Source organism: Argiope bruennichi, chromosome 10, assembly GCF_947563725.1.
Source record: "Argiope bruennichi chromosome 10, qqArgBrue1.1, whole genome shotgun sequence".
NCBI lineage: Eukaryota > Metazoa > Arthropoda > Arachnida > Araneae > Araneidae > Argiope > Argiope bruennichi.
In genome coordinates, this window is record NC_079160.1 from 67,678,799 (window position 1) to 67,705,281 (window position 26,483).

Below are 26,483 nucleotides of genomic sequence, written 5' to 3' on the forward strand. Positions count from 1 at the left end.
GCATCAAGTTGATATGAAATTCCAAAATGACAGACGAGACGTAAAAGCTAGGTGGATGTAAATTCTTTCAGGGAATTTATTTTTTTACGCTGAATTTGTCGGAATCGCTGATATTTCAAGAGGAAGATGAAGTCGCGATCTCATGTTCAAGGCAGGTGATTCAGAAGCATAAATTAGCGGATTTGTCTGGCGTTACACATGCGTCAATGTTCGTCATTCAGAAGTTATTTTTTTCCCCTTTCTTTCTTTTCTTTTTTTACAAGCGATCTTTCGAAACTTGAAGGTTAAGATTCAAGAAATCATCTTCTGTTCATTCTTTTCCTACTTCACTTTTAATAATGTTTTAATGGCACATTTGGAATGTTGATTACAGTAGTTAAAAATGTTAGATTATACACAATAAAATTTTAGTACGTTATTCAAGGGACAGCTCCAAAACGTCAAACAATAGAATCTTAATTCAAAATGGGTTAAACGCTTTATTTTAGTATGTATAATATAATGGTATATTATTTTTTATTGAAAATTTTCAATCATTTTAGTATATTAGTTAGATTTTAATTTTTTTTAACTTTAAAAATTACAGCTTTTAAAAGTAATTAAGCTATAGCGATGCGATAATTCCAGAACTTTTATTTCATTAACCGAATATAGTTAAATTTTAACACACACACACACACACACACACACACACACACACACACACACACACACACACACACACACACACACACACATATATATATATACAGTCTTCATAATTAAATATACTGCGATACCTTACAATAGAAAGAAATATAAATGGTTACTTTTATAGTAATAGTTAAACTTATTTTTTATTTATTTATTATTATTTCCATTTCAGAGATATTTGTAAAAAATACTAAAAAATATGTTTCCATTTTGAATGTCATAACACTTGATTTGGATTTTAATTAAATCAATATGCATTATTCTTGAAGAATTTTCTTCTATGATTAAGATGATGCATCATCGAATACTAGCGAAATTACAAAGATTTTTAATAATTAACCTTTTGTGGTCGTATGTTTGTTCTCAGCCTCCACAGCAACGAATCATACTAATTTTATATTATACTACGTCAACAACAGATGTGTAGAGAATTTAAAATAATATTTTTCAAATTGCGTTTAAGTGTAACTTTTCGCTTTTTAAATTTTTGTTAAGATAATTTTCCACAATAGCAAAAAAAAAAAAAAAAAAAAATTGTAGAAAGATGCGTACAGTGAAAGTGAAAATAGCGATGACGAATTTGATTTTGGCTTCAAAACACTGCCTCTGATATGGAAAGTGATAACGCTGAAGATGATACTAATATAAACATAGTTCTAATGAAGCAACAAGTCACGAAATTAGAAATTCCCAGTGACAGTAAAATAAAAAATAAAAAGATAAAAGAGGAAATCTACAAATCCAGACAGTATGACATTCATGTATAAACTTAATATAACCGCAAAGGGTAAAATAAAATTGAGTCACGATTTAAAAAAATGCAATATTGAGAATAATATAGTAAAGAGTTTCATAGCATTTCTTATAAAATCGATAAATTTCTGCTAAAGATATAACAATGCCATCGTATCTCAAAGGACATCTAAAATATGTTCGTATGTTCAGATCAGCAAAACAATTACTAAACAGTATTTAGTCAATAAAATTCTTTCATTAATATTTCCTAATTAATAAACTAAAAGTTCGTCATCAAAAGATAAAATTGGATGAATAGAAATAATTGCTTCAAATGTAAAAATCAACAAGAGGTTTTTGAAAACTTGGATTTATATAATAGCATACTCTTTTGTAAATTGATTTAAGAGGCCATTTAACTAAATTTCACAGATTTTCACAAAATAATTTTTCAACATTCAAAATGAAAAAAAAAAAAAAGAATTCAAACGATTATTTAAATTAACCTATAAATTAATAATATTTTAAGTTAGGACTGATTAATTTAAGAATAATATATCATTTGTATACAAACCATAGGTATTTCTAGTCACCCTAAAAAAAGAGTGAAAATAAACTATTTCAAATTTCGTAAGAAAAAATTCAATTTTTCGCCAACCAATAATGAATTTTTTAAAGACTTTTAGTGCGAACATGAGACCACATATTCTTACCAGAAATGGGGGGGGGAAACATTGTATGAATTTCGGCATTTAAATTTAAAACGTTTATAATGTACAAATTACTATACACAATTAATAAGTCACAAAAATCAAAGAATCTTTCAATCCAGAATACGAAACAATTTTTAATAAAAATTTATCTAAGCTAGACTGTTGAAATTTGGTATACGTTTTTTACACCAAATTTGCAAACTTCTATCAAATTTTGAGTAAAAGCTGTTCAGAAGAAGTCTGTCTGTCTGGCTATTCGAATATAAGTTAACATGATAATTACAAAACGAAGAGAGCTAGATAAATAAAATTCGGTACACACATTTAACATCCATAATGTAGACACCTACCAAATTTTGAGCCAAATCCAACCATGAGTTAACTGTCTGTCGGTCTCTACGAAAGAAATACGTCTATAAAACTATATTCTTTTTATAATTTATTAAAACCAGAAGAATGTCTGTTCCGATTTCAACTTTCTGGGATCTTTCCATTATATGACGTATTTTGTAATTAGCTTTCGCATACAACAAAGAATTGAATATTCATTTTGAAATACCAACTCTTCTTTCATTGATTTAATCAAAAACTTGACATTGTTCTACAATTTTTGTGTCAAGATTACTAATCAAATTTCATTCAACTAGATCCATTTTGGAATTCTTTTCGCATACAAAGAAAAAGACGGTCAACTAGTAAGCAAATCTAATCCAAAATTTCGTAAATTTCTACAATTTCAGTGACAGAACTATGTCAAATCTTATCCATTTAATTTTTGAGTTATGATATTTATATGCATATGAACTGATGGACAGTCTCACAATTCCACAAAATTTCAATTAAAATTTTGTTCTGTAGATGAATTTGAAGAATTTGGGATTAATCTGGAAATCTGTAATTTCGGTATAAAAACCATATACTAATAGTATTCATTTTGCAAACCTACTAGTTTTTTTAAGTCATTGCGTACTTAAATAAACATAATTACAATCATTCTCCTCCGCAAGGAATCTCAAATATGGAGATTCAACAAAATCCCGAAATAAAAATTGTTTTTCGTCACTATCTTCTTGGGATAATATGATCTACGAATTAAGAAATATTAATAAATTCACAGTTTTTCTTCAGACTACAACAAAAAGAAATTTATGAATAGAATTGCTAATTATCAACTATTCCTATTATTCGCTTAAAACGAAATTAGATTTAAAGGACTAAGGAATTAGATTAAAGATTACGGCATGCTTAAACAATATTGTGGGTTGATTTTACACATATTATTCAGTTGATTCAAACTGAATACATTTAACAATAGTTTTCCCAAATGCGAAAGTTTTCAAAATTAAAGCTTAGAAGTTATAACCCACTGTTCCATGATATATGATCATTCATTCAATCTTTCATTTTGTTCGATGCCCAACAAATATATATAATAGTAACAAAGAATCAGGCACGAGTTTCACACAAAAGTATGTCAACCGACAGATAAAAATCGACGGCAGAGGAACGCAGAACATAGTATTTTATACGTTCAGAGAAATCACTTGTTTGGTCTCATTTCCGCGGTTTTAGCACAGCAATCACATTTCCAGAAAGAGATGAACGATTTCTCGGAAGTGCTTCATGGAAGTTTTCACGCAGACATTTTCCGGCAATGAGGAGTCGATTAAGATCACATCCATAAAATTTGATACGGAATCGATTAATATAAAGTGTACCACTTTCGAAAGAATAAAAAATAGAATTAAATTTTTAAAAGTTTAATGAACTGGATTGAATGATTGGCTTGATTTCCAGCTATGAAGAAATATTTGAGACCTGGCACGTTGCTGACGCAGAAGAAATAATTAGATATATCGTTTGAAATGGCTATTTTGTTTAATTAAAAATGATATTTATTTTCTTGCCGACAATGAATACATTCATTGAAATGGAATGATATACAAATGTGAAGTACAAATAATATTTATTCTATTTTTTTACTTTAAATATAATGGTTGTACTATGCCAATAACCTTTGCACAAGTGCAAGCAATAAGTTGGCAAAGTTTTATCTCAATTGGATGAACGGTACGGCAACGCATAAAATACGAACAAACATTCGTTTTCATTATTACATATAATAACTGTACTATGCCAATAACCTTTGCACAAGTGCAAGCAATAAGTTGGCAAAGTTTTATCTCAATCGGATGAACGGTACGGCAACGCATAAAATACGAACAAACATTCGTTTTCATTATTACATATAATAATTGTACTATGCCAATAACCTTTGCACAAGTGCAAGCAATAAGTTGGCAAAGTTTTATCTCAATCGGATGAACGGTACGGCAACGCATAGAATACGAACAAATATTCGTTTTCAGTATTACATATAATAATTGTACTATGCCAATAACCTTTGCACAAGTGCAAGCAATAAGTTGGCAAAGTTTTATCTCAATCGGATGAACGGTACGGCAACGCATAAAATACGAACAAACATTCGTTTTCATTATTACATATAATAATTGTACTATGCCAATAACCTTTGCACAAGTGCAAGCAATAAGTTGGCAAAGTTTTATCTCAATCGGATGAACGGTACGGCAACGCATAAAATACGAACAAACATTCGTTTTCATTATTACATATAATAATAGTACTATGCCATCTCAATCGGATGAACGGTACGGCAACGCATAAAATACGAACAAACATTCGTTTTCATTATTACATATAATAATTGTACTATGCCAATAACCTTTGCACAAGTGCAAGCAATAAGTTGGCAAAGTTTTATCTCAATCGGATGAACGGTACGGCAATGCATAAAATACGAACAAACATTCATTTTCATAAGTTAACATACTATATGTATAATGAGAAATGCCTGATTAAAAATTCTGCACAACGCTCTACAAGAACAGACATCGAATCAAGAGGAGCAAAATTTCAGACCAGCTTAAGAAGCAGTAGCGGATTAATAAAGGTTTTTAAAATATTTTTTAGTTGAATCTTTAATTAAAAATTAATCGACATTTTCATTTTTTCCAGGATTGTAGCTACAGATTTGAAGGTAATAATCCTCCACTTTTTATTATATCTCTCAGCCTCAATCTTTGTTTTAATAATAGGCAATAATGTTAATAATAATATAAGTTAAATATAAAATCTATTTCTTTACAATTAGAGCAGTTTTATACACATAGATCAAATGAAATTTTTTTTTATCGTAAACAGCGCAACATAATAGAACATTTTCATTATAAAAATTTCTGTTTATAACTGTTGCAGAAACAAACTCATTAATTAATTTAAGATAAATTGTTTTAGTTTAGTTGTGGTTTTACATTTCTATTTAATTCTAAATAATATTAAAATTAAATATCTTCTCGGCTGAAAAGCAGAACTGCAAATATTATTAGTGAAGATAAATTTTTAAAAATAAAATCTCCAATAAAAGAAAAAAATTATAAATTATTTTCTTCCCATTAGGAGCGCCAGGGTGATAGTTACAGTTCCGATTTTTCCTCAACAACTTCGGAATACATTATTGCCCAGAAATTATTTTCGTGCCACTTTAAAATTTGATATTAGCTTTTCAATCATACCAAACTTACTTCCGTAAAAAAACTAATTTTTTAGAGCATTCAGAGTATTTTTAAGTATATTTTATATCAATACTTTTCATGTTTCAGTAACTGCATTTATACGTACTTGCAGTGCAATGAATTAAATATATCCCTTTGTTTGCAAGTAATCATTGTTATTTTTTAAAAATTATACAAATAGGTGTATCCATCTCAAAACGTGATCATATTCAATATTTCAGAACAGAGGTACGAAATAATGTGTGTGTGTGTGTGTGTGTGTGTGTGTGTGTGTGTGTGTGTGTGTGTGTGTGTGTGTGTGTGTGTGTGTGTGGTGACGACACATACGCCGGCATCCCTCTCTTTTAACTTCCTGCCATACTAAAATGAAGGAGTTTAATAGTGAAGGATTCAATGTGCAAAAGGTTCGTAAATCTCAAGATGGCATATCGTCTCTAAATCATGATCCTTCATCGCGATAACTAGAAAAGAAGTTCCACTCGACTGCGACTGGAGGGATGTTTGCATGCTTCAATTTTTTTTTTAAAGAAAATCAATTCTTTATTTTTGATTTTGCGAGGAAGATGAATTTGTTTGTCGTCAACTGGAAGAAAGAAAAAAAGAAGAAGAATACTATCTTGTGGTTTTTGACATTATGTTATTTGAGCTCAAAAAATCAATCAATCTTCTTTTGTTCAACTGACGTCATATGACAAGGATTAATGAAGTTTAGAATTTTGAGTCCTAATCAGATGCTTGAGATGAGATTTCATGGGCCACTCCCGTTTTTGAATCGTTCACTCCATAAGGTAACTTACACTAGATCAGATTTTAACACTCAGAAAATTTTTTATACATTGAAATTTGCTATTTTTTAATCGTGAAGGTGAATGTTGTAATGTCCTTTTCTTTGCCAAAAAAATTTTTTTTAAGAATATATTATTATTATTATTGCACAGCAGTTCTTGGCGGAAATGTTCTAATTCATACCTTCAGCAAAGAACTGAACATTTCAAATATATTAGAAGAATTGCAAAGTGCAATAAAATGAAACTTCACTATTTATATGAATGTTGTAGAAATCCAGGTGCTTAAAAATATGATTATCTACTTATTTTATATAAAATACAACAACATAATAATCTAGGAATTCGAATATTTGCAGAAGAAACTTTACAAAATGCGAAGAAAGATTAGATATTTCTACAACATGTAAAATTTTCAGATGCGGCAATATTTCAAATATTCATTATAGTTAACCAGCACAACACTCAATTATGGAAATTAGAAAATCTTCATGACGTACTGGAGCAAACAAAAAAACAGCCCTAAACTAAACGTGAAGTGTTGTTTACAACAAGATCGAATAACAGAGCCTTTGTGTGACAATTACTTTGATATGCTTGAAAATTTGCATTTCTTCAAATACAGGATTTGGAACTCAATACCATTTTCCAGCAAGATAGGGTATTACCAAATTCAAGCTGGGAAGTGCAAAATGTCTTAGATGGAAAAATTACCTAGAATTTTGATTGAAAGACGAGGTCCACTACTGAGGCCACCTAGATCTCCATACATAATACCTCGATTTTCTTTTTATGGGAAATACGTGAAAAACATTGTTCACCAATCTTAAATTCATGAAACTGATGAATTGAAAAGTCGAATTACACTGGTCCTTCAAACTATTGATTTTGCAATGCTTCATAAAACATGGTAAGAAATTACGTATAGACTAGATGTATTAGCCATGACTAATGGTACGTAAACTGAAATCGTCCAATAAAACAATGCAAAAAAACTGATATTTTCTTTATGGAGCATAAACAACCATAAATACATATTATTGTTTTGTTTGGTTTTAATTATTTTTTCCAAGATACATTTTGGACATCCTATATTTTAATAATATTGATATTGAGGTGTTGAATTTATTTTTGCAAAACAACAAATGTCAATTTAAACTAAATATACTGAGCGAAAAGTAATTTTATCATGCTGATCGACAGAAATACACATCTGTTTTAACTAAACCAATCTGAAAATAAAACAAAAAAAGCCCGAAGAATGGTATGAGAAACATTTTTCACAAATAAACATTCTTTTAAAAACAAGAAGGGGGGGGAAAACATAGATAGTACAACTAAGATAGCACTTTTGTTGAAGAAAATGTTATAAATCTGAAAAAGAAAAAAAGAAAAGAAAAAGAAACGACATAAGCATTCAAAATACATTGAACCGGAAACAACAGCAAATAAATTTAATATCATGATCGTGAATGCTTCAAAATTATAAAGGGATGCCGATGAAGTAAGAGATAATACTGACACAAAAAATAATGCTTTTAAATTATAAACACCACTTAGTAGGAATTGAAGTTTAAAAAAATGATACATCAAAAATCATAACATAAATTTTACAAATAAAATAAAATGTTCTTTAAAAGCAGGCATTCGAACACTAGGAAAAACTGGATTTAAAACTAATCCGTAAAAATAAACAATATATACCGTAACTTAGAAAGCTTTAGAAGAAAATAGAAAGTATATATTTTTTAAAAAACCATGAACTAATCGATAACAAAAGAATGTTAACAAATGAGAAACACCGGTTTAGAATAGAACGGAAATCAGAAAAACGCAGGCGATTGACATTAACTCGCGTTTCCTTTTTCCAAATAAACTTCTGACAACTTTTCAGAACACAAAATAAATAAATCTTACCTTTTCCACGTTGCTGCCCTACGTAGCCTTGGCAGAACTTCAGCATGATATCTAACAAGCAACCAAAAACACCTCACCAAGTAAGAAGGATTATACACATACTGGACATCTTTCTTCTAAAAGCTCGGCACAGGAAAGAAGACGAACTCAAGCATGAAATTCTCATCGCTTTCATCCAAGAAAAATCGCCGGAATGCGACGTAGAGATAATACACGGAAAGCGCATCACACGCGACACAAAAGGTGGGGGAGGAGGGGGTGGAGGACCAAGGACAACTTTCACCTGTCGGTTTAATCTTCATCAGAGAGCAACCAACCACCCTCACAATTTAGTTGGTCACGCTCGAAGTGGAACAGCCGCTTAAACATTGGCTCGGAATTAATTCAGAACGACTGGTAGGTGTTTGTGTTCGTTTGTTCTTTTTCGGGTTTTCTTTTTCGGCAAATCTGACTAAATACACTGTGGATTGAAATTCGCAGACAAAAACGTTCGTTAAGAGTACAATTATATTGAATTTACGAATAAAAGTTCCTAAAAAATTCATGTCCCTGAACTATGCTACTAAAAATATTTGAAATAAGACACCACATATTTGAAATTGTATTTTATAAAATATTAAAAATCTTAGAACTGAGATCTGGAAAGGTGAAAGATTTTGAAGGATTTGTCTGATTTCTTTCTATCAAATGCTTTTGTTACTTTGGTCAAATTATGTCAGTTAAACCGAATATTTACTGTATTTTAATAAAACACCTGTTATTTGGTCTCACAGTATCGTAGAAAATATATATTAGAATTTCAGAAGACCATCAATGAAACTCAAAAAAGTTTCATTATGAATTTATTTATTTGAAATATAGTGATAACAAAAAACCACAGAGTTAGGCATATGCGGCCATACAGAACAATTATTCATTATTCGTAATGTGCATATTATTTAGCTTCAGAAAAGTTTGTATTTTTTTACTTAACTTCGAAGATTTTTATTATTATATGTAAGCTAAATTATATAAATGAAAATAAAGTCATTCTATACTAATTAATTTCAAACCATTGAGCAAATTTTTTTCATTTTTTTTACCAAAAATATTAATAATGAGAAAGATTTCTGTGAATGTTTTACGACAGGTAATTTAATATTTATTATTCTATTAATTAATTCAATTAATGATTATTGTGATATGATATATAGAAAATATTACTCTATCCTTTAGCTTTGCCTTTCATAATAAATGAAATTCTTATAGATATTTTATATAATTTCATTTGTCATTCGTAATGCTCAGTTAAATTTTGTATAAATAATGTAATAAATACATTTTGTACAAAAGAATAATTTTCTCAGATAATATTCATAACTTGTGGGGGAAAAAATAGTAGTTACTTTATTAATAAATAGAATTTTTAATAAAATTGTTTGATGTAGCGTGTTACATTTCGACGCGATTGAAACACTGTTTGATACAACTAATACATAGGGGTGACTCAAGTAATGGGATACCCTCTAATAACGTGCCGGACTTCCTTTTGCATGGCGAAATGCTGCAAATCGACTTCCCATAGACTCAGCAAGCCGCTGGAAGTCCTCTGCAGAAATATTGAGCCGCGCTGCCTCTAGACACGTCCATCATTCCGAAAGTGTTGCCCGAGCAAGATTTTGTGCACAAACTGATTTCATATTGGATTTGAGAAGAAATTTGATAAGTTCTACATTATAGATGTTTAATCACCATACAGAATTTTATCCTTTTAGTTCTTTTCATTTTGTAGTTATACTGTTAACTTATATTCGAACGAACAGACTTCCAAAATGTGTCGGATTTTGCTCAAAATTTGATAGAAATTGTGGTGAAATCTTACAAGCCAGTTAACAGCTACGCTACACGAGCAATTGCTTTCGTATCACGGTCATATTACTGGACTGCGAACCACAAGGTCCCAGGTTCTATCCTCGCTCATACCCATTCGCTACATTATAGATGTTTAATCACCATACAGAATTTTATCCTTTTAGTTCTTTTCATTTTGTAGTTATACTGTTAACTTATATTCGAACAGATGGACGAACAGACTTCCAAAATGTGTCGGATTTTGCTCAAAATTTGATAGAAATTGTGGTGAAATCTTATAAGCCAGTTAACAGCTACGCTACACGAGCAATTGATTTTGTATCACTGTCATATTACTGGACTGCGAACCACAAGGTCCCAGGTTCTATCCTCGCTCATACCCATTCGCTACATTGGTGACCCGGACGTGATTTGAGCACGCAACCTTCTGATTCTCGGGTAGCGTAGCTGTTAACTGACTTATAAGCTTTTCACCACAAAATCTAAAAATTTGATGTAAAGATCGCATACAAAAATTCATCCTTCTAAGTGAAAATGTTTTTCAGTTATCTTAATCGCAGACAAAAAAAAAGGTGTTTAACTCAAAAGATGTCTAAAACCTAAAGATCCGTCAAAATTTCCAGTTCGAATTCTTTAACAATTACAATGCTCGCTATGTACTTTGTATATGAGAAGGTAAAAAATGTAATGAATAATTCATTCTTATAAAGATTTACAAATTAAAGGACGGATATATGTGCGTATATCTTCATTATGTAGAAAATTGTTTCAGAAAGATTTATAAATTATAAATAACACATTAAAACTAACTGAAAAGTTTGGAATTTAACAATCCGACGCATTTTTTTCCCCTTTAAATTTACATTATCATTGCTCTTCTTCTTAGTAATCGTTTCAGCGATAAGATTTTTCTATTTTCTAGTTGCTTTTATTCAAAGCCAAAAGTATATGCATACGGATATTCTTAGTACAGATGTTTCAGCTATTATCTTTTTCTCGCCACTTGATCCTTACTTTCTGCTACATGATTCAGATTCTGTAAGGTTCATTATCAGTTACCAAAGAAGTTTGAACAAATATTTAGATAAGGTATTTGAGTGGGCAGCTTTTCTAAGTTCCATCTAGCACAAAAAGAAAATTTCTCGATTTGAATTCAAACAGAAAGCTGAAATTCGGATTATTTTATATTTTATTTATGCCAGAAGTGTGGCCGGCATTGTCATTTGCTTATCAGAATCTTAAAAAAGTCACGAAATGAAACAAATATATATGAATAACATAATGTTAATTATTTCATTGATAAAATATTGCTAAATTCTAACAAAACAAGTGATTATATAGAATATCGCATTTCATATCTTTTTTTACATTGCTAGATTTTTTTTCTCTCCAGGAACTGCATAAGAAAACTTATGCCGATTCATCTGTTTGTTAAATGCCCTTTCAATGTCTCATCCACCAACCTTCATGGCACATGGGGATGATTATGAGAGCGTTTATGACTTCAATATTTTCAGTGAAACATAGAAAAACATATTTGCTGAGTTTCATAAAAATTCTGCCAGTCAATCTGAGCAAAACCATTGGACATTAGAGATAATTATCAATCTAAGAAGCGCGTGTGTGTTTATGTGTAATGAAATCTCTTAATCTAATTTAAATTCTAACTAATTTCCTAATTTTTATTTTAATTTAGCCTATATTAACATCATTCTAAAGTGTTCTCATATTTCTCGATACAATTCAGTTATATTACCATCTCGTTTTAAAGCAACACTAGGGCTATTTTAGGACACATCTCATAATTTTGAACCGCGGCCAGATGACGAGGACGAACCTGAGCTGGCACCCCGCTTCCTCACCAAGTTTCCACACCACATTTTTATGATACAATTTCCACTTCTTATTTAATTAATTCTACATGTGACCTAAAAAACTGGTAACTACATAAACTAAGTAAAACTATATAAACTGGTCTCAGCATTTTCTCACGCACCGAGTGAAGGGATAAAAATCCTTAATGCTTACAACACTCTTTTAAAAATATCTAAATTTCTCTTCAATAAGTCTACACGTGTCAAAGAAATCCTTATCAAAATCTCATAATAAAATCACTGAAGGGATTTTTTTTTTCTGCTGTTGTGCCACGATGTAGACTGGCGTATTTCTTACCGCTTATTCTTTGTACGTAAATTATGCCTCCTGTGGTTAAATAAATCGAAGTTTAAAAATTTCAAAAGTATCTTTCATTCGGTCACGCAAACGCTAAAACATGCTTTTATTTATTATATATATAAAATTTGCCTATACTTTCAGCTTTACAAGCTAAGATACTGAACATTTAATTTCATGCCAATTTGTTCATTTATTACATTATTTAAATTATTATTTATTACATGCATTTAAAAGACTCAGCTTTCAGCCCTTTCAGAGAAAAGGAGATAAATTGGAGACAGTTATTATCTTGAGTATTTGATTAGCAAGGAGATATAACATATTTTTTACAGACTGAAATTTAGGAACCAAATTAGGCCTCCAAATTATTACCTTATAATAATAATCAAATTATTACCACAATAAATCTATTGACTCAAACAACATACAATTCAATTCTTCATGTCATATAAAGCATTTTTGTAAATGGAAGTAAACGCCTATTCATAACTGTACAGAAATTAACTCATTTCTTGAACAAGAACTAATTCAGAAAAAAAAAAAAAACACACACACAATATGAAACCTAAAATACGAAAACATAATTTTGGAAAAAGGGAAACAAATCAGCTTCCTCGGGATGTTCCAACCTGTGCAAGGCTAATTCGTACTAATTATAACTATTAGCTTTATATTTCAAAATGGGAAACAGTTCTTCCGTTTCATTAATGAGATACAACAATTACTAAACATAAAGGCATGGTTTCTTTCGTTTTATAATTGGAAACAAAAAATAAATGACAAACGGAAATTAATTTGACGCTTGGAATTTACCCATCAACGACACAGTGTATTTGCTAGGCTTCATTAAATCAAATGCAAAAGATTCATACTGAGAATCCAACCAGGAAACCAAACGATTTACTTAAATACCGATGGCCTCACGAATGACTCGGAAGACCCCGTAGAAGCTTTTCCTGTTCATAAACAAGGAACCCAATGGGGGATCGTGTCGAATTCAATTAGAAAAAAAGCAACACAAGAAAGAAAAAACATTAAAACCCGGAAAAGGTAAAGCTACATCCAATTAAGCTAATACAGAGAATATTTTTAGACAGCCGAAGTTCTTTCCTGACCCAAGAGTTTTTTGTTGGCTTCTTTTAAACCAAAAATCTCTACATCTCTGTAAGACGTTTTGTGACAACGTTTCAAAAGTAACGCAATAACTCAAGTCCATCAAAAAAGAATGTTCTGTCCAGGTTATCATGCTGAACCATCTCATCGCTCGTAAACGAAAACTATTTTTATCTCCCGCTACTGGCATTCTTTCAGAATAGTTCTTCTTCGAGTCCCTTTTCAGCAAAGGTAATATCTTTTCTACTGAAGGAATTTGTTCCTCGTAAGGATTATTTCTCCTTTCTTTTAAGAGATCATTCAGCTGCGGCTTTTCTTTCAAGGGAGGTAAGTAAGGACTGGACACAATTGTTATTTATTCTCGGAAAAGATCGGAACGATTCCATATTCTTTTGTGATCAAAACAAAGAACGAGTAATAAGTCAAAATATTTCCGTAGTTAACAAGCTGGTTAGAAAGAAGAAAACACAAAAGCCTCTGATAACAAAGGTATTAGGTTCATTTACTAAAAAAAGGCATCTGAAATTTATTTGTAACTCGTTCACTTTCGTTCTTTGCTTTTCATTCTTTATAGTAAAACGCAGGTTAAAATGATACTAGGAAATAAACTCGTAGCTATCAGTGTATCAATTACTGTCAGTCTATCATGAGTTGAGCTTTCGCGTATTTCTTACTTTCGGAAATTGATACTGCTTTTTTTTTTTTTTTTTTTTTTTTCATTTTAATAATATTATCAATTCCTAAGTGTTGACTTCTGCAAAAAAAAAAAAACGTTTAATTATCCATCAGGTTAAATTATTTTACTAATTTTTATTTATTTATATATATATAATAAATAATCTTAGGAAAATCATATTTATTATAATTCACAAAAATAAAAAATATATATAAACGTATATTAATTAATGTATTAAAAAAGAAAAAAAATCTTTATTAAAAGTCTGGGTTTTGAAACAAAAATCGCAGTGCTACAATATTGCAGACATAAATATCCATCCATAAAAGTAAACTGGAATTTTAATCATAGAATACATTTAAATTTTAACATGATAATGTTTACAGGATTGCATACTATTTGTAAACTACAGCATGAGTTATTAAAAAAAATGTGTTTAAAACTTCTACAGAACAAACCATTAGGCCTAGAACTACCAAATTTGACACACGTTTATTCTTGGGTAATAAATGCTCGCTAAGAAAAAAAAATCAAAATTTTATTTAAACGTTCAATTAAAAGCTAAGCCAAATTTTAATATTTTCACTCAATAACTTCTTAGCATATTATCGCAGAAAAACCACTTTAAAATCTTAAAATCTCTACATCCAATTTCAATACTGTGTAATTTTTGCCTTAAAATTTTAATAATTTTTCAAAATTAATTTAAACAGAATTTTATAACATTGCTTTCCTTTGTATAATCGCGCATAATGAAATTGAAAGATAATGAACAATTTCGCAAGATTATTCATATTTTGATATATTTGCAAAAAACAGGATTATTTTTTAACATATTTTAAGTTGGCATTCTTTCTATAAATTCCATATGTAAAAATCTTTATTCATGGAATGCAATGGCTGAGGCATTCAAATTAAATGAGCCTAGCCTACAACATTACCTTATTATGATGTCCCAGACTAGAAGTTTTTTTTTTTTTTTTCTTTCTTTTAATGAATGTCAAGGAATTTTCTGTTTTGTGGTATTTATTCCTTTACCTTACTATGTTCAGCGCTTCACGATTTCACTTTTCTTGTTTAGATCCACAGATCTTTGATAAAAATAATATTTTCGATTTTGACATAAATTAATAAATACATGCGCTAACTTAATACATCGAAAATTACTTTCTAATGTTCTGTCTTTAATATATTTCAAAATTAATTACTACAATTATTATGAAATCTAGTAAATAATTTTTTTTTCTCAAATCCACTAGATGCCATTCTCTCATATGGTATTTTAAATAATTTTTTTTAATTATTTAAAATTAAAATTTTAAATAAAATTAGCTGATTAATTTTAATTAAATTAACCAAAGTAGCTAATAAATTTCGGAAATATAAAAATAGTATACTATCACTCGAAACACTCAGCATGGAAAAGTCCATCTTTATTAACACAAAAGTTTAAATAAAAGTGTTCATAAATGTTGTCGCTGAATTTGCTTTTGTTATCGCTGTATGTTGAGAAATTCTTTTCGTGTAGACATTTGACAAAAACTTTTAAACATGTCTGTAGCTTTAAATTTGATTTTATCCAATCTCTCGAGTTTACTCATTTTTATTTTCTCATAAACGAAGTACACAAACAGAAAATATTGTAATCGTCAAAAAAAATTCGAACTCGAGATTTTGACAAATCACCATATTTCAAACCTCAATGAGTCCGAAAAATATATTTTTTACAATTATTTCTGTCTATGAACACGATAACTGAAAAACATTTCAAACTACATAGATGAAGTTTGGTATATGATCTTTATATCAAATCAGTACACTTCTCTCTGAACGAAACCTATTTAGAGAAAGTCTGCCAGTCTGGTTTTCTGAATGTGTTAGTACGATAATAACAAAATGAAGAAACATGGATGGATGAAATTTGGCATACAGATTTAATATCTAAGATGTAAATCCGTATCAAATCTATCCATCAAATCATCCAAGCAGTGCATCATTTGTCTATCTGTACTTTCACAAACAGGTGCGATAGCTCAAAATGCAATGACTTAAATCAACTATTCGAAATTTGATATGTGATTTTATGACTACATGTATAGTACTGAGGAAAATTTTGATTTCAATCAGTCATAAAAAAAGGTGCCTAAAATACACATCCTTTGTTCTAGTGCTCATGTATTAACGGCGTCCAATGGATTACTCGCCAAAGATCGTATGTTAATAGTTTCCTTCGCAACTATTATTCACTAATGGTATGTAGTTAATAACAAAGCACAAATTCATTTACTAAGAAAAAGTTTCGAGGAAACTACTCCCGCCGGTTATTTCAGAAAATATATTTTAAAAATAATGAATCAGAAACAATTATCAAAACTAATCTCAGTAAACCTAACATTTCTAAATTTTAATTGGCCAAATCGAACTAATCTCTTGGTACTCGAAGAGGCATTCTGCACTAAGCATTACAATGGAATCAACCCATATACACACATGAAATATACAATCTACTGCACATCTAACAAAAATATCGCCTTCTTAGGCTTAAGACGATAGATAATTAGATGTCACATGAAAGAAGTATTTATTTTTGCCATGTAATTGTAACGACGGTGAATAGACTTCGTTTGCAAAATGAAATATTTTTATTTTCAATATCGAAAGTAGTAGAAAAGATGTGACAATATAACATTCAAAAGAAAAAAATTGAGAGGGGGGAAGGACATTTGAGAGGCAACATGAGGGAATGAAATTTTTGAAGGAATGAAACTTTTTTTTTTTAAAAAAAAAGCAGATTTTTACTTGATTATTTATTGTTATAAAACCTTGAAACAATAAAATGCAACGTATTAATTACAATTCTTTAACTCTGTCCCCCTGTTTCAAAATTAGAATAGTTTAGTTATATTAATATTGTGTTTGCAAGCAACACTAGAGCTATTTTAAGAGGTATCTTGTCTCTTTGATGACAAGAACAACACGTGTCCATCAGATGACAAGGACGACTCAAGCTGCCACCCCCCCCTTCTACGACGGATTATTAGTGGAATCTGGAGCCCAAAGCCCCGAGGTCGAGACTTTGCCCCTAAACAACCTTGGCCGTTCCATTTCTCTATATATTTGCATGAACATAAATAAATGGGGAAAATTGTATAAATATTGTTAAAATATTTCACCTATACCTACTCCACACCTCTTGGCCAGCTGTTCTGTCATGATGCAGGGTTGGGAATAGTGCAATATTTTCATGAAAATTACAACTATTCATACATTGTCATCCCTATTAGTAATTATTATTGCTTAATTATCGGTTATGAATCATGGGGTATACTCTTTATAAAAGGAGCTGATCTCTATAAAAAATTGATTAATCTCTCTTTGTTCAATAAGCTCTCAAATGATCTTTAATATGAAAAAGTATATGACACAGATGCTGACGAGTGATAGAATTGACTTTTTGAGATCATTTGACATAAAATCCATTGAATTTTTTTACCAGCATTGAGATCTTGCATTTAAAAGAAGAAGTATGTGCCATAATCATAACATCTAGGTTCTCCAATATCTGTAAATTTTCTGCATTTGAATGATTGAATGAAATGTATTTAAATGTTCATAAAATAAATGAAAACAGTACAGACAAATTGGGAATTTTCTTAATATAAAGGTGTATAAATAAGGAATAATTAATAATCTAAAATGAAATTCCACTATTCCAAAGTGAGCGATAATTCTTAGAGGGTGCAGTAAAAAGTCCTATTGGTAAGTACTTTTTTAAACATTATTATTATTTTCCTTCAAATATATATAATACCATGCATGTGTTTCAAAACAATCAGCTTCAATGATCTAAGGTGCTTTTTTTTTTTTTTTTTTTTGTTACCATTAAAAAGTATAATTCTGTTATTTCATAAAATTTCTAATTGTTAATGGAATAGCTGATTATGTTTTATGAGCTATTTCACAGAATACCTCATTATTTCAAAAAATAAAATTCATTATATAAAAAAAAAATTCATACTTGAACAATAGCATACAATTATAATGAATTTCAGTGATTTGTCTGAATGCTTTTAAAATGAATAAAACAACTCTATATTTTTTGAAATATAAATTAGAATTTTATTTGATAACATTGTTATTTCTGCTTTGCTTCTAATAAACACAAAAATTTCCAACTTTTTTTTTTTTTTTTTTTTTTTTGTAAATTATAATGTGGTACTACTCAGATGTTTACATTTTCCTAGAATGTATAATCACATGCCAAGTAATATTCATCATCAGAAGAATGCAGTTATGAAATTCCATATTCCTGAAATTTGTATTCCTGAATTTTTTCAAAAGCAAAACATATTGTTTCTGCAAACATGTTTACAGAAATTTGTCAAAAAAAGTTTTGAAATTTGATAATTATTGAAAAAAAAAAAGTATTGTAAAGAGACAATTATCTCATAAAATGCAGTTGTAGAAAATATATTCTAACATAAAATATGAAATACAGCAAGGATAATAAATGATATTAAAACACAAATGCCACTTAGAATTGATGTTGCACTTAATAATAATGTAAGAAACCACTAAGAATTTCTTTTAATATTGTTTCTAAAAGGAATATTTACAAAGATATTCAAAACCGTAAATTTTGTTTGATTTCATTATTATATATTTAGTTTTTAATGTGCATAGACATTAATATGAATTCGATCGATCTGTGTTAGTCAAAAAAGGTCCCCCCTCCCAAGTTGATTCTAAAATCCCAAGATATTACAGGAATACAATACTATAGTTTTTTTTTCTCTATTTCTAACACATCTTACAATTTTAAACTCTTTTTAAAAAGATCTGAAATCGAATAATAAAATTTCATGGAGAATCAAATCAATAAAAATATTATTCTAAAAAAAGTGATGCAATTTTCAAAAAAACATCGATAACCTAATGTCAGTAAAGGAATTTCTCCAAATCAAATATAAACAAAGTAACTTTTAATTACAAAGTTGTAAAATAATTTAGATATTTAAACCTGAGCAATAATTATAATGAAAATTAATTGAAGGACAGTTAATTTTTGTATTTTAAACATCAAAAAAATATATATATATAAATTTTCATGTTCTACTTTATAAGGAACTACTATTTAACTAACTTTTTACTTTAAAAAATTTAATACAAAAATTTTTTGATAAAATATTTTAAGAAAAATCCAACTATGGTTGCCATAACATATATGCAAAATAAGTCTTTAAATATTATTGTATTCTTAATATTTTGTCATAAAGCAATTAAAAAGAGTTAAACAAAACTTTAAAATAACAGTAATAAAATAATTGAGCAACAGGCTTCAAATTGTTTTATATCTTTTTTTTTTCAAAATTAATAAAGGATAGCTTTATTAATTTTGGGTTGGTAAACATTGGCATTGATTTCATCTACAATTTTAAATTAATATATTTAATTAAACACTGAAAAATACTGCATTTAATTTATTTTTGTTCATCATTAGCACTTCATTTTCTTCATTTTACTTCTATCAAGTTATGAATTAACTTTTTGTTCTTAAATTAGATATTTTTGTAGGTAAAAGGAAATTGAGAATGGAAAAAAATCTAAATATACTGTTTTAAATCATGTGGGGAATGTTAGAACGATTTTTCAAAACATATTTAATCTGTTAAACCAACAAGATAAGACTCTACAACCTGATACAAAGTCAAATGAGTAGGTTGTGCAAATCAAATTTCTAATTCTTTTCACATGTCTTGGCAAAAAAACTTAATACATATTCTGAAAGAAAACTAAAAGTTTTAATAATCAAAATTTGGATATTTTACTACAATATGAATTTAGGACACAACTTACCTCCAGATAAAGGAAGTTTATTAGTATAATCACATCTCCCCTTCTTTAGTGGATTAGGTGCAGATGAAGACCTTGTAATGAAATTTGATATTGCAGTTTTCTTTTGAATTTTATTTAGTGCTTTAGCTCCATGTTTTAATTCATAAATTTTCTTTGGTTGAGATGTTTCCAAAACATAAGGATCATTCAGAAACTCTAAATCATTTTGTGAACTGTAAACAAAAAAAAAGAAAGAAAGGAAGAAAGAAAAGAAAACAAGAAATTAAAGTTATTATATTTTTAAAAAGAATAAAGAAAACTTATTTAATTTTCCACAAGACTTGATTAACTTTTGCAACAGTGGAAAATAAAGAATTAATTTTTTAAAATTAGTTTGATTCCAGAAATAAATAATACCTGCTTCTGTGCCTTAAAGTTTTGGTTTTCCATTGAAATTTGCCTTTGGTATCGTACAAATCACAACCAATCTCTTTCTCCATTCCTGCTTTATCACAGAAATACAAATATTCTTCATCTAAATCTGAAACATATAAAATTTAGAACTAAGTTTAACCTTTTGTTGTTGTTTTTTTCCACTGTATAGAAAGAACATTTTGCAAAGAAAGCATATTTTATGTTTGTAACTTCATATAAATATCTTTATTAAATGAGAAAACTTCATAAATTCAATCCTCCAAGCAATTAAAATGTTTCCATTTTTATGATCAGCTCAAAAGCATAGCATTATCTATTTGTATATGTTCATACTATTTCATGTATCATATATTCTTGTACATCTAAAATTTTAATTACATATCCAAAAGTGTAGTTTATATACTTTAAAATAATACTTCTAAGACTATATAGTCATTGATGAAAAATAACTCGTTGCTCAGATTAATCTATTTCCTATTATACAATCTATTTTTATAAACATAATAGAAATTTTGTATAAATTTTACAGAATGTTGATTGAATATTATTTACATTGTAAAATTAAACATAAAACATAAATTGGAAAAAGGTTTCTGAACTAACTAAAATCCAACTAAACAAAAGTTAAATGAAGAAAATCAAATTTTAAATAATGTTAATACTTCATGTTAAATATTAGCAGAATAATTTCAACAGCACGAAAATTGATCTTGACTTATTTGAGCAAAATTTATAAATAGGTGCTTAAATCTTAGATAAACTCTTTCATTAATAAATAACAACTATTTAATTGAGGAAGGTGTGATAGTAAAGCATCAAAATACAGATACAAAATAATCTTTTTTATGATTAATACAGCATACTCAATCATTTTGAAACTTATACTAACATAAAACATTTATATGTGATTAGTATACAAACATAATTTAATCATTTGCTAGATAAATGAGAAGCTAATATAAATACATTTTTTCTTCTCAAACTAATTTTGTATAAACAGTAACACATATATATAATATGTACACTTATAGTATTTCATAAAACATACTTACAACATGAAAATCTTGCAGCATAATATTTTTTTTATATTTTGGAAAATCATATTTAAAAACGATTGACTAAATTATTTTTAGCCTTACCAACGATTAATGTTTAATAACATATTTATTACAGATATATATATATATATATATATATATATATATATATATATATATATATATATATATATATATAAAGATATCAAGAAAAGAATAGACAGTGTAAAATCTCACAATATAAAAATACATACCCTCTATAAAAATTTCAGAAGCTTTTGAAACAGTTCTAAGTTTTAGAAAAAATTTATGGTAAGCCATAGATATCATGAAAAGGTAATGACTCCTGAAATATAAAATGTACAATAAATAAATAATTCCTTATGATCACTTGCATATACAAGGAGATTAAAAATTATGAGCCACACTTTAAAGTCAGACATACTGAAGCAAACCATTTTCATGATAGAAAAATGGAACTGTCAACCCAAAAAGGGCTGTGGCTAACAGAATTTCTTTTTCCACTGAATTAAGTAAAAAGATGGTATACAGTAGGTAAAGTGTATACCATAGGCTTAATAGTATACATATTTACAATAACACAACGTAGTAGCATAAATGAACGATATGAAGTGTGTGTACAGTTTCGGGCAACAAATCCTTTAACACTTATTTTAAGTACTACAAAGGTTTGTTATTTATATTGTGCCATACTTACAATTGTCATGCCACAATGCTTTTGACTTGTAAGGATGCTATTTATGCAACTATACTGTTAGGTTATTGTAAATTTACATTCCATTAAACTTGTACTACATACTTTATATGAAGCATTTGTTTTTATACTTAATTGACATACAAGGAGCTTTCAAGGTCATTCTTTGCATTTAACTTCATGTTCTATTATAAGAATAACCTGCTTATGTATGCCCGACTCAATCTTAAAATTTGTCTCTCAATTTTAAAATCACTTTATATCATTTTATTAAAATAACTAAATATATAAAATTTTGTATCACATCACAAACCACTCACCTGCCATTTATTGCTGTGAAGAATCGATAAATAACGTGTTTCCCTGAGTAGCTTTCCGTCCTTGGTGATATGCAAAAATATTTTTTACAAAATGAGAGCCGTTTGATATTTTGCCACGGATAAAACTGACACGCACTTCTTTTCCCAGCAACTTTTTCATAAACCTGAATTCCTGTGGATTTTATTCCCAACCAAACAGCAGATGTATAATTCCGTTTATCCTTTAAGAGAATTAATTAATTCGAATACAAAATATGAAACATATTATAATTTGAAATAGGATAAAGTGAATAACTCAATCATGTTTACTAAAACTTATATTAAAATTTTTACCTGAAAAACTTTATAAAAATGGCATCCAAATTCAGATAATTTCATTAGAGCCTAAAAATAAGACATGAACAAAATTTAAACACAAAATCTTATAAAATATAATTATAAAATAAAATATAATTTTTTAAATAAATTATTTAAATTTATAAAGGAATAGACATTGATAGAGAAAAAAAATATAAAAACATGCAACAAGTTCATGTATAAGTAGAAACTAACAAAATTGTGCCATTTGAATTGTTATTAAAAATTATATAGTTCATTCACAACCAAAAATTTCAGTACAATGAAAAATTTTAAATTTTAAAACCTTGCAAAGATAATATAATTTTAAAAATTATTTTTTCTATAAAAATTGTAGATTTATTGTTTAATAAAAACATTTTGCTCTATTAAGTCTTCCATTGACCGGTATTGATTTGAATATACATAGGTTTAATAAATACCAAGATCATTGAAATGTTTCAGAATCTTCTTCATTTCAACAAGATTAGATGTTTTAAAAATTTTTAAATTTAGAATTTTAGATTGACAAATTTTAATGTTGACAAAGAAATAACATTTCAGTACACAAAATTATTTTTAAAAACAAGATACTATTTCACATATTTTTCACTATTTAATGCCATGTTTAATGGCAATACAAAATACTAAAAATTTTCACTAATACTCTTACTGAAACTCAGAAAATAAATATTTCAAACATAAAATATTCAGATAACAATGTAAATTTTCTAACAGAATAATTTTTTTCTCCTCAGATATCAAAAAAAAAAAAAAAAAAAAAAAAAAAATTAGAAATTTATTTTAAATAGAACTACCATAATGAGCACATAACTTTCACAAAGTGGAGTTACAACAGGCAAATAAATAAATATAAGAATCAAAGTCATGTAAAAAATTTCATGAATATTAGTGGAAATACATAAGTAAATAAATGTAATAGTTAAAAATCTATACAATATTTTTTATTTGACATGAATGACTTCCTGAAATGATAAAATATTTAGAAAACAAAAATATTTATTCAATCATACTAATTTTTTGGTCAGTTCCTACCCCCACCTCTGTCGATTTGTAAAGTATATTTAAAAATTCATTTTTAATTATAACAGCCATAATTGGCACATATGTAAATGCATTAAAAGTTTTCATTTTGAGGTATCACAACATGTATATGAATAAACTAAGTAAAAAAAAAAAAGTTTTCTGGACATAAGAGGCAACACAAAACACACATGTAAATAATTAAATATATATTTATGATTCACTCTTATTATGTTGTTCATGTTACAATTCTAGTTCTGACATTAGTGAATGCAATTATATGGGATAAACTAAGTATGTTTTGATAAGGTTGAAGTCAAAATTGGGATTTCTAGATATATATTTTTAACATTTAAGCTCATTTTTACTAGAATATGGTCCAACAATTTTAATTTCCAAAACAGAATTATGTACACTGTCCAGCTGTCTTTTTCAAATGAATTGGAACTAAAAAGTTTCTTCATAAAACAATTGACATCATATTGTGATTTGCATATTATTCAATTTAAAAATCATACAGATTAAAGCTTTCTTATCAATTTAACCACCGTTTCAAATACAGAGAATAATAAATGTAAAGCTAGCTTTAAAATTCCATACCATTAAATTATGTTTCATTTTCAATGAAAGCAAATTTGTATTCAAAATATTAAAAATTCAATAGTTTACCTGTATATATTTTAGTTCGGCTAATTCTTTGGATATTCCTTCCAATTTAAGATGATGTTCATGTAGTTTTGTCTTTGCTACACTTCTATTTAATCTTTCAATAGTGAAATATGGTAAATAATGTTCTAACATAAAATATTCTTTTCCATAAACAGAAGAATCATAATCTCCAAATTCAGCTTGCAATGCTAATCCACCAATAGACAAAGCAATATTATTATCACAGCAGTAATTCCCTTCTAAGAAATCGTTCCTCAACTGTAGATAATAAAGATGTCTTAAACTAGGAGTCCTGTTTAAAGAAAAATGCAAAACACAATATATTATATTCTTTTTTGCAAACTTCTGATATACTATACTAGATTTGCATTAACATACATTCTTTGTTTAAAATTTATGTGAGCGTATATGCATATAAACTGATAATATGGATGCACAGTTCCTCGAAATTCCTTTTTTCTTTTAAAAAATTTATTGCATTTACTTATCAATAATTTAATGCTACCATTTCAGGAGTCACTACAAAAAGCAATTTTTATTTCACCAATTATAAAAATGACAAAAAAAATCAAGATTATGAACATTCTGACTGCTATTATACACAAAAGAAAAACTGTAAAATTACTCTGCTTACAGCATTAAACTGCTTTTATTATTTTATGTATTCAATTCAGTGAGTGTTTAATTTTAACTATTCAATAAAAGAATAAATCATATTTTTGGAACAGAGGAGAAAATTCAATATGCAAAAGTTTCACACAGGTTTCTAAATCATTTAAAATTCTGTTAAATAATTATTTATCTCCAACTGTTTACAGATATTTTTTCCTTTTACAAGTATATAAATTATTTTTGATTTGATTTAATTAACTCAATTTTCCACAATTGCTAAAAAATCATTTGAACATTAGTTATAATAACATTAGAATAATAATAATAATTGTATCAATTTATCATTAGATTTAGCATTTCCATCAAAATATTTAATATTGAGAAATAAATAAACACTTCATAGTCTTTGAAACAATATATGTTTGAAAGAACATGAAGCCCTAAAATTTACTTTTACATTATATTTATTGTCAAAAATAAAAATTATATTATTATAATTTTATATTTATTAAAAAGATTATTTATTTAATGATTAATACATCAATGGTAATGAAAACATTTTTCAGTTATAATTTTAAAATAGCATACTTACAGACAGGTTTAAAAAAAAATAAGAAGAAGAATCATACCTCATTAAATGAATATCATTCAAGTAGAATTTGACTCTCAAATGTATCAGAATTCGATTTCTTGAAAGGGCTGAACAGGAATGTAACAAGTCAAATATCCTTTGCTTTTTATCAATAAATATGTGTTCTTCTCCTGAAAAAAATGTTTTAAATGATACATTTAGAAAATTTAATTTACTATATCATTTCTAGCGATATTGTCATGAAAAAAATAAAATTCAACACTATATAAATTGTATCAGAAGATACATAAAATTTGCATGAAAAAATAAATAAATACTAAGGCACAATTCTTAACATATAAGAGAAGATAAATTTCTTTATAATTATGAGTCACTGATCTACAAAGTTAGCACTTGAAATATAATTTTTATTACAAATAACTAGGAAGATAAAATGAAATAATTAGGAAGAATACATCTATCATATTTAATAAAATATATCATATACAGGTGACATGAATGCAATGACTGAAATTTCACTTCCATGTTGACCAATATTTATTAATCAAACTGAATTTGCAATTGCTCTTCTTTAAATGATAAATACTAATTCAGGGGTGTTTGTGGGACCCCAAAAAATCCCCGGAAACTTTTA

At 27.9% G+C, this 26,483-nt stretch overlaps 1 protein-coding gene across 2 annotated transcripts in view; it reads right to left on the reverse strand.

The window, feature by feature from the left end:
- The window catches only part of LOC129988007 (tyrosine-protein phosphatase non-receptor type 13-like), a 140,959-nt gene that overhangs the window by 95,771 nt on the left and 18,705 nt on the right, over window positions 1-26,483 (reverse strand). For both annotated transcript variants that reach the window (XM_056096075.1, XM_056096076.1), the window contains exons 13-19: window positions 25,887-26,019; window positions 24,646-24,937; window positions 22,930-22,980; window positions 22,597-22,817; window positions 21,816-21,907; window positions 20,507-20,630; window positions 20,111-20,322 (exon numbers count right to left, since the gene is read on the reverse strand). In XM_056096075.1, the coding sequence (XP_055952050.1) occupies window positions 20,111-20,322; window positions 20,507-20,630; window positions 21,816-21,907; window positions 22,597-22,817; window positions 22,930-22,980; window positions 24,646-24,937; window positions 25,887-26,019 (1,125 nt within the window). The remainder of the gene's footprint in view (window positions 1-20,110; window positions 20,323-20,506; window positions 20,631-21,815; window positions 21,908-22,596; window positions 22,818-22,929; window positions 22,981-24,645; window positions 24,938-25,886; window positions 26,020-26,483) is intronic.